The sequence below is a fragment of the Streptopelia decaocto genome (genome assembly GCF_964273445.1).
Source record: "Streptopelia decaocto genome assembly, chromosome: 11".
NCBI classification, from domain to species: Eukaryota; Metazoa; Chordata; class Aves; order Columbiformes; family Columbidae; genus Streptopelia; species Streptopelia decaocto.
The window spans coordinates 9,634,874-9,650,570 of record NC_138666.1 but is presented as its reverse complement, the minus strand read 5'-3'; the positions used below and the strand labels follow the sequence as shown (position 1 = coordinate 9,650,570).

The 15,697-nt window shown below is 43.3% G+C and overlaps 1 protein-coding gene across 2 annotated transcripts in view; it reads left to right on the top strand.

Annotated features, from left to right (window-relative positions):
- Positions 1–14,757, top strand: part of CMIP (c-Maf inducing protein) — a 130,569-nt gene extending 115,812 nt beyond the window's left edge. For both annotated transcript variants that reach the window (XM_082062931.1, XM_082062932.1), the window contains exons 13-21: positions 194–242; positions 1,706–1,813; positions 4,322–4,438; positions 5,432–5,572; positions 6,511–6,558; positions 7,319–7,465; positions 8,953–9,058; positions 10,175–10,245; positions 12,788–14,757. In XM_082062931.1, the coding sequence (XP_081919057.1) occupies positions 194–242; positions 1,706–1,813; positions 4,322–4,438; positions 5,432–5,572; positions 6,511–6,558; positions 7,319–7,465; positions 8,953–9,058; positions 10,175–10,245; positions 12,788–12,841 (841 nt within the window). In that variant the 3' untranslated portion in view covers positions 12,842–14,757. The remainder of the gene's footprint in view (positions 1–193; positions 243–1,705; positions 1,814–4,321; positions 4,439–5,431; positions 5,573–6,510; positions 6,559–7,318; positions 7,466–8,952; positions 9,059–10,174; positions 10,246–12,787) is intronic.
- Positions 14,758–15,697: the final 940 nt, after the last annotated feature.

Genomic DNA, 15,697 nt, shown 5'->3' with positions numbered 1-15,697 from the left:
AATAGACAATGTCCTTGGTAATCACTTTTAGACCTCATATTTCCTTCCTGTGGAAGCAGTTCAACTTGCTTGTCTCTAAAGTGCATGAATATATATTGTTTAAAGTGTAATCCAAGAGAAACGTGACACATGTGAGTACTGCAACCAGCAAATGCTTATTCTTGCCCTTTTAACTTTTTTTTTCTTTTTTCAGGGAGCTGAAATATGTGATTCAGAGATTTGCAGAAGACCCGAGGCAAGAAGTGAGTTTATTGCCGGTTTTACAGAGAGTATTAATTGGAGGGGTTGCAAGTATACTTGTTCAGAAGATCTCTCATTGAGTAGTTTGGTTCAAAACATGGTGTGGTTTTGCTGTGCTTAAGTCTCCTAGGGAGTAATGACCACTCAGGCCACATGGTGTAAATGTGTTGTAACCTGCTTGTCTGAGGAGGACATCAATTGATGTCCTTGCTCCACAGTAAACTGCAGTGAGAAAGATTTCCCCACTCTATTGAATCTCTCAGAGTTTTTCGTCTTCCATACCAAAAAAGGGAAGCGAAATCCATGGATCCATGCAGCTTACAAAATAACAGGTTTTATGTAGCTACATTTCAGTTCCATTGTGTGCAAATGACCGTAATTCTCATGAATTAGCAGGAGAAAGGGGGTGGGAGGTGTGTTACTGGAAGGAGTGCGGAGCCGTAGCCTCACGGTGTCTGGCTGCTCCGTAGCCGCACGTGGGGCTTGTTCAACATCACCAGCCTTGGCTGAGTCAGAGGGAACTTCTCATCCGCATTAGTTTTTGGTGTTGGCATAAAGGGAAGAAAACTCCCTGAAACTGTGGATGAGGAGGCTGTGTCGTCATCCTCGTTGCCCAGAACTCCTGGTTTTCATGTTTTTTTGAGAGCAGTCATCATCCTTGTCAGATAAGAAAGATCTCCTTGACTTAGATGACACCAGGATTTCATCTGTCACTAGTGTTACATGCCCGATGGAAAGAGCATGGACTTTACCTCCCTCCCACCCCCCTCAAAAATTGAAATTGAACATCTGTCTCTCAAGGGTGTAAAAAAACCCAGCTTAATTATGACTCTTGCTAAACTGTGGGACTACATAAAGTAATCTCTGCAGTGGACCACATTTAGACTAAAGGTTGCTCACTGGTGCGAGTTCTTCTGTGCAACTTCTGTCTTATGTATCCCCGTTGAATTTTCCTTGTGGATTTCTTTCACCCTGACTCTGGTCAAGTTTTATTACAGCAAGACTAATAGGAATTTTTAATTATTGGAATGAGCAAGACATCAGTCACTCCATTTGGTATGCAGATCACATCAGAAGTACAGGCACACATGCTGGGGCGATGGGGGAAAATGGCCGAAGCTCAGAAATCTGAGTCTTTTTTGTTGGTGGTTCTGGGTTTTGTTTTTGTTCTTGTTTTCTCAAGTGAAAGGAGCTGCTCTAGATTATAGCCATTATAGTTTGATCTCTGGAAAGGGAATGAAAAGGCCACACAATTAGTGTTGATACAACTTCCTTACTTATTTATACTGAAAAAAAGGATTTTGTGAGTGGAGACTTGCCTTCAGCTCTGTAGATGGGAATATTAACCATGAAATTCCAGCGGGGTCCCCGGTTGTGCAGAACTACTTCTTTTGGCCCAGCGTGGGAGACGCTGGTGATTGTTGGCAAGAGCTGTAACCTTCCCAATATCTTCACTTTTTGGCAGGTCCACTCCTGTTTGCTGAGCGTGCGGGCTGGCAAAGACGGCTGGTTCCAGCTCTACAGCCCCGGAGGGGTGGCGTGTGATGACGATGGAGAGCTGTTTGCCAGTATGGTACGTGTCTGCAATAATGTGAGTTTAGTGACTTCTTTGCAGTAAGTAGCTAATGCGTCATTTGCCGTAAGAAGATTTACTTGCTTTTGTCAAAAAATTATCAAAATCATGGTTCTGTAAACCACAAATGAAATCTAAATCTTATTATCATTGAACTTCCTTGCAGTCACAATTTGGTTAACGTGTTAGCTTTCTCTTTTGAACTTTGGTGTGTTTTTTCACTGGTGACGTAATGCACAGACCCATGCATGTATATATGTGTGTATGTATGTATGTATTTTTGTATTTATAAATACATGTGTCGGTGTGTCTGTATAAACAGCTCTCTCAAAGAATACGGAACACTGGCAGACAGGGGAGACAGACCATTCTGGACATCCACACCTGTATTTTCATTTATAGGCACCCCTGGAATTTGAAACAACAGTAACATTGAATTAATCAAAGGATGGATGGATGGATGGATGGATGGATGGATGGATGGATAGATAGATAGATAGATAGATAGGAAAATGTGTTAGCCATTTCTCTGCCCAGTTACATTGTTGTGGGGAGGTGTAATTAGAAACCACCATTCCATGTCCTGCAGTTGTGTTACGCTTAGAAGGACTAAACAGAAAAAAGCAGGTTTTAATCAGCGATGCTGGCACTGCCTTCCTATGCAACCTGGCTCAAGTCACGTAGGTCTTGCTGTGTCTTAATGCTCCATATAGCAACTAAGACAGAAATTATATTATGTCCTTTCCCTGGTAAGGGCAACAACATTTGTTGAAGCTGACTGTTGGGTATAGAGGGAAGAAACTGTCAGGGGGATCTACATGTTGTATGTCTCCCACATGCCAAAAATTTGGGGACATAAAGAACATGCATGTCTGTCTGTACTGTTAACTTAAAACCAGAGAGATCAGGTAGCTTTTGAAACCGATAATGGACAAAGACTGTTCACAAAAGGTTTAGTCCCTCTTCACTGATTCTGTGTCTTTTTATGTTTGAAAAGAAAGTTTCTTCAGAACTGTGGGTTTTTTGTTGAGAGCTTTTGTGGTCCAAGATATTGATGAGCATCAGGAGATGGCATGCATGAGAAAGCACAATCCAAACACACATTAATATGCACTACCCTGTGCCCTTTGCAAGGATGTTGATAAATACTTAAAGAGCTGCTAACGACTAACCATAAAGTTTGAAAAACATCCTGTTCTGAGATGGACCATACATTAGTGTTAGCGGCAGTTTATTTTGTCGCTCAAATTAACCTCCAAAAAAGCTTAAAGATAACCGCATGAAATGAAATCCTTTCTGGCTCGAAGCTTACTGTTTTTAAAGGCTGCCCAAGCTGATAGATACTTAAGGAAAAACGATTTTGGTTTTTTTCTAAGGCCTTGCTGGTAATGAAGCCATGAGGAAAAAAATTGCATGGTAGTGCATGATCCACAAAGAACTGACCCCATTGTGGCATGGTTGTGATATTTTCAGCAGTACTGAACATAGTCCAGGCAATACCATGAGCCAGGGGGACCACAGGACCTATTTACACGCTTATTGTAGAGTAGTACTGATGTTGAGTCTACATAATGGAGCTGTTACTGCTCCGGGTCATTGGAAACTATGAATTCTCACATAGTGCTCTGCCAGCAATCTGGTGCATCAGCCGTCTGGGCCATCAAATAAGACTTTCATCTGGGAACCCAAAATTCTCTGCAGCTAATCTCTAGGGCTTTTAAATGGGAAAGATTATTGCCAATCTCTTTTATGAGAAGAGACTCTCATATTTGATTTGTACAAGTGGTTTTCCATTTCCACCATAAGTATTACTATGTGATATCACCTGATGCTTTCTGGAGCTGGAGAGAGTCTGCAGGACATTTCTGTCAGCTAGTGGACTCGAAGGAGTCTTGCTAAGAGTTCTCAACATTTCTTTCCTTTCAGGGAAAACTGAGCAAAAGGGAAAGCAAAACAATGACCCAAGAGCATGAAAGCACATGAAGTCATCTCCGATTTAGGGCTCAGGACTGCTGGATTTTCTTAAGGCATTCCTTCCTTTCCCAGTCAGCTCCTGTTGGTTCATTCTGAACGGGGGATTTTGCCCATCACCAGCCCTTAACCGAGGCTCGTGCTCGGCCAGCAGATTGCCAGCACCACCGCCTTTCACCTCCACGTCCAGCCCACACAGCCCTCGCTCGCCAGCTGGCGTTTCCGGAGAAACCGAACCGCAAACAGATGCGAGAGCAAAACCTCCGGTGGTTCCCCTGGGGCTGGGGGTGATGGCACAGCTGCTCTGCTGTTCTTGGGAGCCTGTGTCAGATCAGGCCCCCGGGCTGTCAGCTGAGATCCTTTAGGGATGAAAACCACCCCATCCCTCAGATCTCACTGGGCATCACTTTTTTCAAAAAGCCTCTTTCTTTAGGTTTGTTGCGGGTACTTACATTTGACTTTGTAACAACATCCCTTCCAGAGGTATGTGTGTTTCTTAGGCTTACACCTCTAATTTTACATCTGTTTCTCAAATAGGTTCATATTTTAATGGGATCCTGCTATAAAACAAAGAAGTTCCTGCTTTCACTGGCCGAAAATAAATTAGGACCTTGCATGCTCCTGGCTTTGAGGGGTAACCAGACGATGGTGGAGGTAAGCCCTAAACATACGTAGTCATATAGATTTACATGCAGTGTCCAGATTCGGTTTCACGCCTTCACGCCACCTTTCCCAGAATTAGATCTAGTGGAATTAGAGAAGCCGAGTTCAGGTTTGTGTCGTATCAAACACCAGCAGTTGTGTTTCTCTTGATTAAGTGGAACAGAATATTGTTGTTCTGCAGATATGAGTGTGAGTTACATGAAAAGTGGGTGCAAGGATTTTTGGAGAAAAATTATTTGCTATAATTCAATTGGAGAGGCTATGATGGGAAATAAATGACTGTGATAGTATAGTCTGTGGCGAGGCGTCAGAATTCAGAACCACAAGGTTTTTCCGTTACTAGAAATATATGGCGAGGGGTCAGAACTCAGAACCACGAGGTTTTTCCATGACTAACTGCATGGTGCTTGTCTTGCCACCTGCAAAATGAGCAGTGCACAAGAAGTGCATTTACAAAACCTTGTTTACTTGCATTAATATATTTTTTTTGGTGCATATGATTGGTTATTTTTGTTGCACTAATAGTTTATACGTATTTTTCTGGGTTTCTTCAGCGAAATTTCTTGATTAATGTCATCATATATTTTAAATGGAAATGGTGGCTAAATAGGAATTGGAATATAATGGTCCTTGATATTTTTAATTAAAGATAATTAAAATTATGGAGGAAATAAAATATTTGCATTTGAATTGCAATGGCATGAATGTGGCATGAAGCCATCTTCTCAGTCAGAAGGAATGAGCACTAATGGAAGACAGGACAGACAGCCTGACTTTCAGAGTTAATTCTTTACGAAGAAAAAGTTGGTTTCTTGTATTGGGAGGTCAGTAAATGTTAATAAGATTCTCTAATCTAGCCTGCACAATGTAAGGTCTAAAAACTTACCAGGTAATATAAACCGGCGTGCCCAGTGTAATTAATATATTTGGAAGAAACTGAATGCAAGCACTGCAGTGACTGCTCTTCTTTCTTTCTGCTGCTAGATTTTGTGTTTGATGCTGGAATACAACATCATCGATAATAACGACACCCAGCTCCAGATCATCTCTACCCTGGAAAGCACAGACATGGGAAAGAGAATGTATGAACAGCTGTGTGACAGGCAGAGGGAGTTAAAAGAGCTGGTATGTCGCCCTGCATGCGGGATTGCCATAGCACATTGTGGTCTGTACACTCCAGAAATGGAGGTACAAAAGAAGGGCAAGCGGGGTGTGAAATTCCCGGTTAACAACAGGATGGGAGCAGTATTTGGAAGATTTTCCTGTGAATATATATACTGTGTGATATTTACTGATGTGTCTAATCCCATACTATGTTTGTGAATGGTGTTCAATAACCTGCTTAGAATCTGTGTGGAAGAACAAAGGTGAAAGCCTGCTGTCTTAAGATCTTACAAGTCAGCTTGTCAAATTCTGCCACCTTTTGACATATGAGTAGCAAATGGTTCTAGTGCTGGCCAGCATTGCTTAATGCTTTGACACTCACAGCGTTTCACTGAGGTGGTCTTTAGGTGTAGTTCTCAGAGCTTGCGCCTTTTTCCTGATTTCAAAGACAGAATCTACGGATTGAAGATAGATTTGCTCTTATTAGCACTTTTTCACCTATGCAAACATACCCACAATGTTCGTCTTCCTTCTTTCACATTTATATTTGTCTACCTTAACCCCTGCTCCCAGCCTGAAAATGCTTTTTTTGAAGTCAAACAAATGACTTTATCAGCTGCGTAGTCTCGCCCCCTTTGCTAGTTTAGTCCAGCATTTTAAGGCTGTTTCCTTTAAAGTGAAAGTAACCTAATAACGGCGGGCTAAATCGGACAGAACGCTGACCCATGGCACGAAGACCATTAGCTGCGGTCAGCGGACGTCCCCTGGGTAGCAGCAGGGCTGCATCTAGCACTCCAAAACAATCTGTCAGTGCGGAAAAAGCAGGGAAGAGGTGGAAGGACTGGCAGGGAGCTTTGAAATAGGAGCAGGGTTTGTTCTACCGAAGAGCTCACTGTACTTCGGTCGGGCTGAAATGTAGAATGGCAACTTGCTTAACCAAAGTATCTTCTCTCTTACAGCAAAGGAAAGGTGGTCCCACAAGGTTAACACTGCCCTCCAAATCCACGGTAAGTTAATCATATTGATAGGAAAACAAGCTTTATCTTTCCTGTTTAAACACTTGATGTATGTTTGCCATGTGGCACAGCGGTTTTGGTCAGTCGAGAGGGGAGCCATTCTGCTTGCTCTGTCAACACAACTGGAGTTCACACAAATAAGGGCACATTTCTGCTCTTGGGTCCATACAGCAGTTTCTAAAGCCGGCACAAGCATCAGACATTCGGTTTATGGTGCTCAGATTTGGAATTTAGAGTAGATCTAATGGTAGATTTCGGGACATAATTTTGCATTAAAAAAGCGACTTCACAATGTCCCATTTCTGGATCTTAGACATAAAAGTCTCAAAGAGACCCATCACTGTTGCAGTTAAGTCTAGTGTAAACCCGACCATACCCAGCTGAGGCCAGGTAATGGTCCTGAACACAGTTTGGATCTAGAACTTGCGGTGGAATCTTCATTAAGTTAAAAGGCCCGTCTGCGACATTTGTTGTTACACTGAAGCCTTCGTGTCTCATAAGGATACATGCAAAGAAAATTTTTGTCCTAATGTCTGGGCACATTTTTCCCAGGGTGTGTGAAGCAACACTGCCACAAGAGCACAGCTGCTCGCCAAACAGACAGAAACTTCTCTGTGTGGTTCTCTATTTCTGTAAACAAGTGGTGTCATTGTGCAACTCTTGCTGGTTAACAGCATCAGTGACACCGCTGCAGATGGTTGCAGGCTGAGGAGTCGATAATCTGTCTTATCAATCTGGTGTTTGCTTTCAGGATGCGGACCTGGCCCGCTTGCTAAGCTCGGGATCTTTTGGAAATTTGGAAAACCTCAGCCTGGCCTTTACCAACGTGACAAGTGCTTGTGCTGAGCACCTCATTAAACTGCCTTCACTCAAGCAGCTCAACCTGTGGTCAACTCAGGTAAGTGCTTTGCAAACTGGAACTCGGAGCAGGAACCAGTGCTGACTAATTCTGAAATTTCACATTACATCAGCGTGAGAAGAGTGTGTGAAGACGCTTGCTTAGAATGAGTTTGTCCTCGTGCTATTTTTACAGGGTTTTTCTATGGTCTGGCTCATCTGGGAGGCTGATTTTTCTTTTTTCCTTTTTTAAAAATTATTTTAATAAATTTTATCTTAGTTATAACAGCGTTCTGTTATCTGGGTTTAATGTTCCTGTTAGGCATTGTTGATAGTGTGTACTTTACAGTACACGTGCTGCTGGTCATCTGAGAAGCGCTTATGATTTCACACATTTAGGATGAAAACAAATGATGCTGTGCAGCTCATCTGATCAAGCAAAATACAGAGTCTGTGCGGTGCAGGCAGTGAATTGCCCTGAATGCTGATCAACCAGAATTTCTTTGAAAACAACAGCAACAAAAAGAAACTCAAAGAATTAATAAATAGGAGGGAACTATAATATCCTGAGAATGTGGTGATTTTGTAAGCAAAAAGAGGCCCAGTTAACTGAATAAATTATTCAGCTGATAATTGAAAGAGCTTTTAGAATTAATTTTTTCTTCCACGTTTCCCTGCTGGTTTTCGTCTCCGAGGTTCTTCACTGAATAGGGTTTCCCCATTTTCTGTTAGCACTTGTTGGCAGTGCTTGCTGAAAATACTATTATTCTCAGGGCAACCACAAAAAGCAGCTTTTTATTATTTTTTTCACTCAAATGTCATGTAAATACCTTGTTTTCATGCTACTTTTGTACCCCAGAAATTTCCTCTTTTTGTGTGAATATGAAATGAATCTGATTGCTTGCTTGTTTTAAGATGGTCTTGTATCTCCTCTAGATTTGTCCTAACAATGTAACTTTGGGATTTTAAAACTTTGATGCTTATTGCTCAAAATGAGTTTGACTTCACTGGAAAAAGAGCCTGCTTTTTCTATGATTTCTTTTTTTTAAGGAGTTTAGATTCCATTTTATTTTTGCAATACCCTGGTTTCCATTAATCTAGAATTTAGAAACACCAGAAACCAAGTGGGTCAATGGAACAATTTCCAATCAATAGTACATTGTTCTTGAGACCAAAATAGCTAATTAATACCACTTGCATTATGCTTTTTTTTTTTGTGATGTGGTTGAGAACTGGCTGAGACTGCCATAACCATCTTGTATAGCCTGGGTGGGAGCTCTCTCATGCAAAGTCCAGACTTCAGAAGCACTTTTCTAATTAAACACTGGCCTGTGGTTAAGTGCACACAAGTCACTTAATTTTTCTCTTCCCCATCTGCAAAATAGGGATAAAACTATTTGCTTTCTCTTGTCTCATTTGAGATTGCGGTGAACAATCAGAGTGTGGCTCTGAGGGCTCATCTGCAAACCTGGGTTCAATGTGCCCTGTTTGCACTTGTGCCTGATGTTTGTGCACTGGTTGAAAATAACTTTGCTTGTGCCCCCGCAGTTCGGAGACGCCGGGTTGCGGCTTCTGTCCGAACACCTCACGATGCTGCAAGTGCTCAACCTGTGCGAGACGCCCGTCACGGATGCGGGACTGCTGGCGCTTAGTTGTAAGTCACCCAAATAGGCCACGGAGGAAAATTTTGTGGGTTTAGAGGAATTTACGTGGGTTCAGACAAAGATCGATTTCTTGGATATCACAGTGACGCTTCCGCCGGGATTTAGGACAGGCTGTGGTTGTGTTTGGGTTTAAGCTTTGCTCCTCCGTGGCTGCTCATCTGCAGGCAGGGCACACGGGACAGTGATATGAGCCTGACTACTCTTCGTGGCCTCGTCTGGGCTTTGTTGTCCCAGACTGTGCTCTGGCTTCTTGGTTGCATTTCACATGGCAACCTGTTGCCCTAGGGCTTCCCAGTTTTTACGCACACCCTCCTGTGTGTGTCCCCTCTGCGTGGGGGTCTGACCTTGTACTGCAGGAGGGGAAGATTGCGTGGCCACGGAGCAACTTATTAGTGAGTCTAGCAACCATGCGCAGCAGGTTTCATACCCTCTCTGGCGTGTTCTTTTCTTTCTTCTTTTTTTGGGGAGGTGAAACTCTCACTATTCTTAATTTAAACAAGGCAAAGCAGAGCAGGGACATCTGAGCAGTGTTCGGGATTCCCCTGTGCGCCGAGAGCTGCTCGACATGCCAGAGTGAGACCCGTTCCCACATCCAACAGTGTATTATAGACCTCGCCTGTTGGGTTTAAAGGGCTACTTTAATAGGCTTGATCCTACACAGACGTGCCAGGCAGGCCAGTAGTTATGGCTCATCTTAGGAAACTATTCTGCTAAGTACTGGAGCCCAGAATGGAAATGTGGGGGGAGGAGAGAGGGAGGACTTGCCGGATCAGCACGGCCCCTGCGCGCACCACGCAGAGCACTGAGAACGGGCACTGCTCAGAATAATGTGCAGGAAACTGATAATAAGAAGTTGCCTGAACTCCTTTGAAGTTTGCAGACTTAAGCATATGCTTAATGGCCCTTCCTAAATAGGGACTTTTTCCTGGATGAGGGCCCAAACAGCTGTTTATCCATTCGTACTTCTATATTTTACACTATTCAGCTCTTTCCTGAGAGTACTGCACATAGTCATGTTGTGTTTATGCTTTGGCCTACTGTAAGCCAGATATGTTAAGAAAATGTAGCGTGATCATAAATATCTGTGTGTGTATTTTCTCTTTTAGCCATGAAGAGCCTGTGTAGTTTAAATATGAACAGCACCAAACTTTCAGCCGATACCTACGAAGATCTCAAGGTATTTCTGAATTGCATCTACTAAAGATGAGAAGTAGCTGGCCCAGGAGGATTTGTAGATCTAGCAGGTGTATCGGGGTAGTGCCCAGCACAGAGAACTGGCCCCATGGAGTGGGCAGCAGGAAAGTCTTTTTGAAGAGAGTGAAGTGGGTTCGTTTGGGGAGGTGATGACTGAAAACAGCATTCTGAGGTTGCTGGCTTTGATGGACTCAGGAAACATTTAATATGCTGAATGGATGAGTATGAGATGGAATCAGAAACTGGTCTTTCTGCCAGTGCTCTCAACAGTAGAAGTTTCATAAATAGGGATATATTGATTGTTTGTGATGAGAATAGACAGGTGTCCTGTACTGTTAACAGGACCAAAAGTAATGTGGGTGAAGAGCGTTACGGAGCTTTGATTCACAATGCAAAGGGAGAATTAAAAGCATTGAGGAAGGTGCAAGTTTATCTTGACTCCGCTTGGACTAGAACTGAGCTTTAAACAGAAACACCTGCACAAATGCCCAGTTCCCGAGTTTGACATGTGAGACGTCTGGTGTTACCGTTTGTACGGTGAATATGGCACCACTTTGGCAAAATGGTGTAAAGATCTAGAATGTAGCTGTGGGAGGGGAATGGCCCCAGGTGGTTTCACACAAAGACTTCCCGAGAGGTATTGGCTTTCGTGACTTCATGTGGACTTAGTCTTCACTCTGGTGTTGCGTGAGTCACGTCTCCCAAAGCCTTGCCTTATAAACCCAAGCACTCAAGATGAAACTCCACTTAATGTTGTCCTGTGTGTTGAAACCTTAGATTGTGCCAGATTTACTCAAAGAGGTCACAACCTTTGGTTGAGTTTCGAACTTGAGGCAAGTCCTGAAACTGCTCTGCTTTCAAAATTCACTGCAAACTTACATTTTCGGTTCTGGCTGCGGAGCCAGGGCTCCCCCAGGGCCGTAGTTGCAGCACTGTGAGCATGCAAGTTTTCAAAACTTGTGTCACAATTGTATATGTAAAGAAGTCCTCGGAATTAACAGCTGGCTTGCAGATGGGTTCACACAATGGAGCTTGTATCAGGCCCCAAGCGTTTACAGACAGTCAAGGTCAGTGCTGTATTTGGCCCAGGGCTCTGAAATCGAGTCTATCGAAAGCCTCCTCCAGTCCCACCGCTGCTTCTGAGCCCCTTTGCCACGAGCTCCAGACCAAAACTCATTTTCCTAACCAGTTCCCTCTGCTCTGGTATTGCATTAACAGTCCTTAGCGGCGACACAAGAAAGTGACTTGCCAGGGCAAACAGCAAAACTGGCTGTAAGCGAAGTCGTGATGATTGCGGAGAATTAAAAAATCCGTTGCACATCACTTTTCCCCCTCTCACCAATTTCATTGAGATTTATCTTAGTGGCTTTTTTTTTAAAGCTGTGTGTCTGTGTGTGTGTGTGTGTGTGTGTGTGTGTGTGTGTGTGTGTGTGTGTGTCTCTGTGTGTGTGTGTGTTCGAAGGGAAGGTAATAGTTTCTCTGCCTGGAGCACATGGTTGTAGGTCTGTTGAGAACAGCTCAGACTTCAAAGAACGTATTTTTGATACAAATCTTACCTTCTTCTGCTCTTAGTCTGGGAGAAGGTTTGGGGCACAAGCCAGTGATGACATTTCCTCTCCGCTCCATCCCCCACCCCGCTAACCACGCTTGCACACACATGGACACCCACATATGTACCAGGCAGGCTGAACCAGACAATAAATAAACACCCACCACTGAAGTCATTATTGCCTAACTGAAAAATTATTTGCTGGCAGTGTCTGTAGGGTTATGACTTGCTCTTATCAAAATATGCGTGCACATAAATCAAGGAATGAGGTAATAATGACTCCTAGAAACTTCCAACTCCTCAATTATGCCCTAGCCTAATTAAACGTGTTTATTTGTTTTGAGAGAATTAGCTGTACAATTATGGTCAGCGAGCATGGAAATGGGATTGACAAGCAGGAACAGAGCAAACAGCCGATTCCCGTCTGCCTCGTGCAGCGGGGTAATTCAGGAACAATATGTCCAAATGCAGCGGAGTTATGGAGAGGAGGCCACAAAGACACCTAAAGTTGCTAATGCACTCCAAAACTTTTTTAATATGTGGAGGGAGGAATCAAGCGGTGACTTGGTGTACAGGCTGAAGGTGGAATGTGTGGCTGGCTGCTGTATGTTGAGCCCACGGCCTTCGTGGCTGGGGTCTCACAAACAAATTTTTGCTCAGCATTTGTATAAAAAATAAAGATGAGGGCGCTGGTCGCTGGTGCATGGGTTTTAGTAGAGCTGCTCGGTTTTGCCGCAGGTGTGACTTAAAGTGTGTGTCTGCAGAGACTCGGCATCGTGTTTGCCCAGTAACACCAGTTGCTCCAGCTCTGCTGAGCTCAGTGCTGGTTCTCTGCAGCGTCGGGGTCGTGGCGCATCTTCCTGCAGTTTGTGGCCGGTAGATCGATCCCCCGGTTTGCTGATGGTACAGATTTGACAGGAACTTTTTTCCTGAGTGCCTGTCGCTAATTCTGACCTTTTCTTACTGTCCCGCACAGGCGAAACTCCCCAATCTGAAAGAAGTAGACGTCCGCTACACCGAAGCCTGGTGAACTCTCCCTGTCTCCGACTCGCCTCTTTTGCTTCTCACGAGAAGGAAAAGATTTTTAAAACAGAGAAAAACAAAAACGGAAAATAACTTTTGGCTAATACCTGTAGAGCAGTGAGTCCTGGGACTTGGTGGTAGGAGCCGTGGTTGTGGGGTAGAGGAGTGACGTTGTGTGTGTTGGGGGGACCGGGCGAGCCCGGACCCGGATGGATTCTTTCAGCTTTGAGATTTTGGAATCAACATAATTTAAATTGAAAAGGAGGAAAAAAAAAAAAAAAAAAAAAAGAAAAAAAAAAAGGAAAAAAGAGGACTTTGTAGCAGCAAGAGGATTATAAAGAGGAAAAAAACACCTTTGTGGGTTTTATTTGCCTTTGTGTTTTATGCCGTGTGGAGAGAAAAAGAAAAAAAGTCATTTGTCATGATTGACCTGGGTTTCCTTGGCTGGCACCCATCTAGTCAGAACTCCTCTTTCACCAGTTTTGCTCCAGAAAATCAAAATTACAAAAATCTCAAGAGAAGAAAACCAAAACCAATATGATTTTCACCTCCCGCCATGTCCTTGCAGTTGTTATGCAAAGTAATTTTGTTGTACATAAGATTTACATAATGCACCTATTTAAGAAAATGGTTCACAAATAACAGGTCTGGGACCTGTCTTTTATTTATGAATTGTTAATTCTTTTACCCTTTTTTTTTGCGTATAGTACTGTATAAACTAGTTTGCTGTCTTGTTGTTATTATTTTTTTTAAAGGAAATGTCCTCCTTGAAGAATTGCCTTTCAGTAATGCATACTGTATTCGACTCCCTCTCTGTCACAACATTCATCGCGTTGTCTTTTTGATTTCAAAATGCCTCAAATGTTATCAAATAGGAAGGAAAATATCTATCAAGGGGGGTTGGGTGGGTGGGGGGTGCGGGGATCAATAAAAATTACATTTCCTTCCAAAGTCTGAAAACTTTCTTCAGTCTTTTAAACAGGTTTAAACATGGAAGCTGGGGGAAAAGACCTTTGTTTTGCCAATGGAGTATTCGCAGAACTCTGTAGATTTTACAAGTTGCCTCGGTTGGTTTTCTGTTTACGTCCGATATTTCAAAAAGAGGAAAAAAAAGCTCTCCCTCCATGTTGTGCATCAGCTTTTCCTTTGTTTCCCCCCCCCTTCTCTCCTCTGCCCCCCGTCCCTCCCGTCCCCGCTCTGTGCTCACATTGTTCTGCATGTTCCTCTGGGGAGACAGAAGAATCGCGGTGTTGCTGATCCGATAGCTCTGACCCGTCTGTAAATGTGACTGCTACCTTTTCCAAATTCCACGGTTGCATAGATGATGATTTTTTTAAAGTTGTGGTTTCTTTTATAACTATGCTGTTGACTTTTTTTTTTTTTCCATAACAAGCCTTCATTGTACAGAGCTGCTTATTTAAAAAAAAAAAAGAAAAGAAAAAGGAAGTTTTTCCTCTCTTTAACACCTTTATTTTGTTCTTCGGCACCTCAAGGTTTCACATACAGCCAATGTAATTTTTTATATATAAATATATATATATTTAATCTTATTCAATGGAAGCCAAGCTTTTGGTTTTGGTTTGTTGTTGTTTTTTGGTTGTTGTTTTGTTTTTTTTTTTAACCTTTCTTGCTATATAGACGACCCCTGCCCAAATCACGTTCGTTCTTTTTTTTTTAAATAAATGAAACAGAAATTGAGTCTTAACTCATGTAGTGTGCCAGGTTTTTTTTTCCCCTTCAAATCCCAAACTGTACGAGGATGCAGTTATGGGAAGAAAGAAGAAAAGAAAAAAAACAATTATGCCAACATTTTCCTTAGCACTGTTGCTTTTACCAATGGTTTACTACTACTGTTCTGTAGCTGTGTACAAAGAGATGTGAAATAATTTCAGGCAAAAATAAACTGTAAGTGAATATCTTTTAGCTGCGTGCTTTGTGTTTTCTTGGAAGGAAGCTTTTGCCGGCCCGGTGATGCAGGGATGCTGTGGGAGGTGCGGATGCCACAGCCGGAGCATGACGGCTTTGCCGAGGATGGGATCTCTTTCCTCCCTTTCCTCCCGTTGCAGAGCAGGGGACCAGCAAGCAGCTATCATGAGTGTTTGTCACCAGCCACTGGGTTTCGGGGCACTGTCACCTGGAAGGGACGAGGAGGAGCAGGAGGAGGACAGCTGAGTCTGCGCATCTGCTTCTTGCATCCCTCCCCAAGACCGATTCTCTTTGCGCCATTCCTAATCCTTCACATGCTCAAGGATCCTTGCACTGGCTGTCAAAGGAGTTGCGTTGGAAGGGGTTCTTTTGCACCAGTCGCCTGCAGCAGGCGGTACTGGGGCATTTGCAGACTTGACAGGTTTCCCTATATTAAGGTGCATTTCAGGGCAGCATCCCAATGGAAGGATGTGCTGCATTTGCGTTCTGCTCGCTGTCCTTGATAAAACACGCTGGTGTGTGGGCTGGACACCAGCAGAAAATCCAGCTGGAGCGTCACAACTCTGCTTCGATCATGTACACAATTACTAAACTTCTGTAGCTTTTAAACAAATGGGCCCCACTTGAAACCAATTCCTGCAGAAGTTCTGAGTTCATCACCAGCATTACGTGGCTCCTCTACTCTCATTTTTATCTGTATCTCTGTCCTGTTCCATAAAACGGGATTTAGGAACTGGAGGAACACAAGCATTTGTTGTGTGTTTCCAGGCAAGGTAAGAAGTGCTTGCAGGATGGCCCTTGACAAAGAGAATAAACCGTGCTTTTGTTTTATCCGTACTGAAACAAGACAGCTGTAGCTAGGGCTGCCAGGCTTTCTGAGTCTCTTCCCCTCGAGCAGTCACTGCGAGTGTGGGCTGTCCTGCCCTGGCAACTGCAG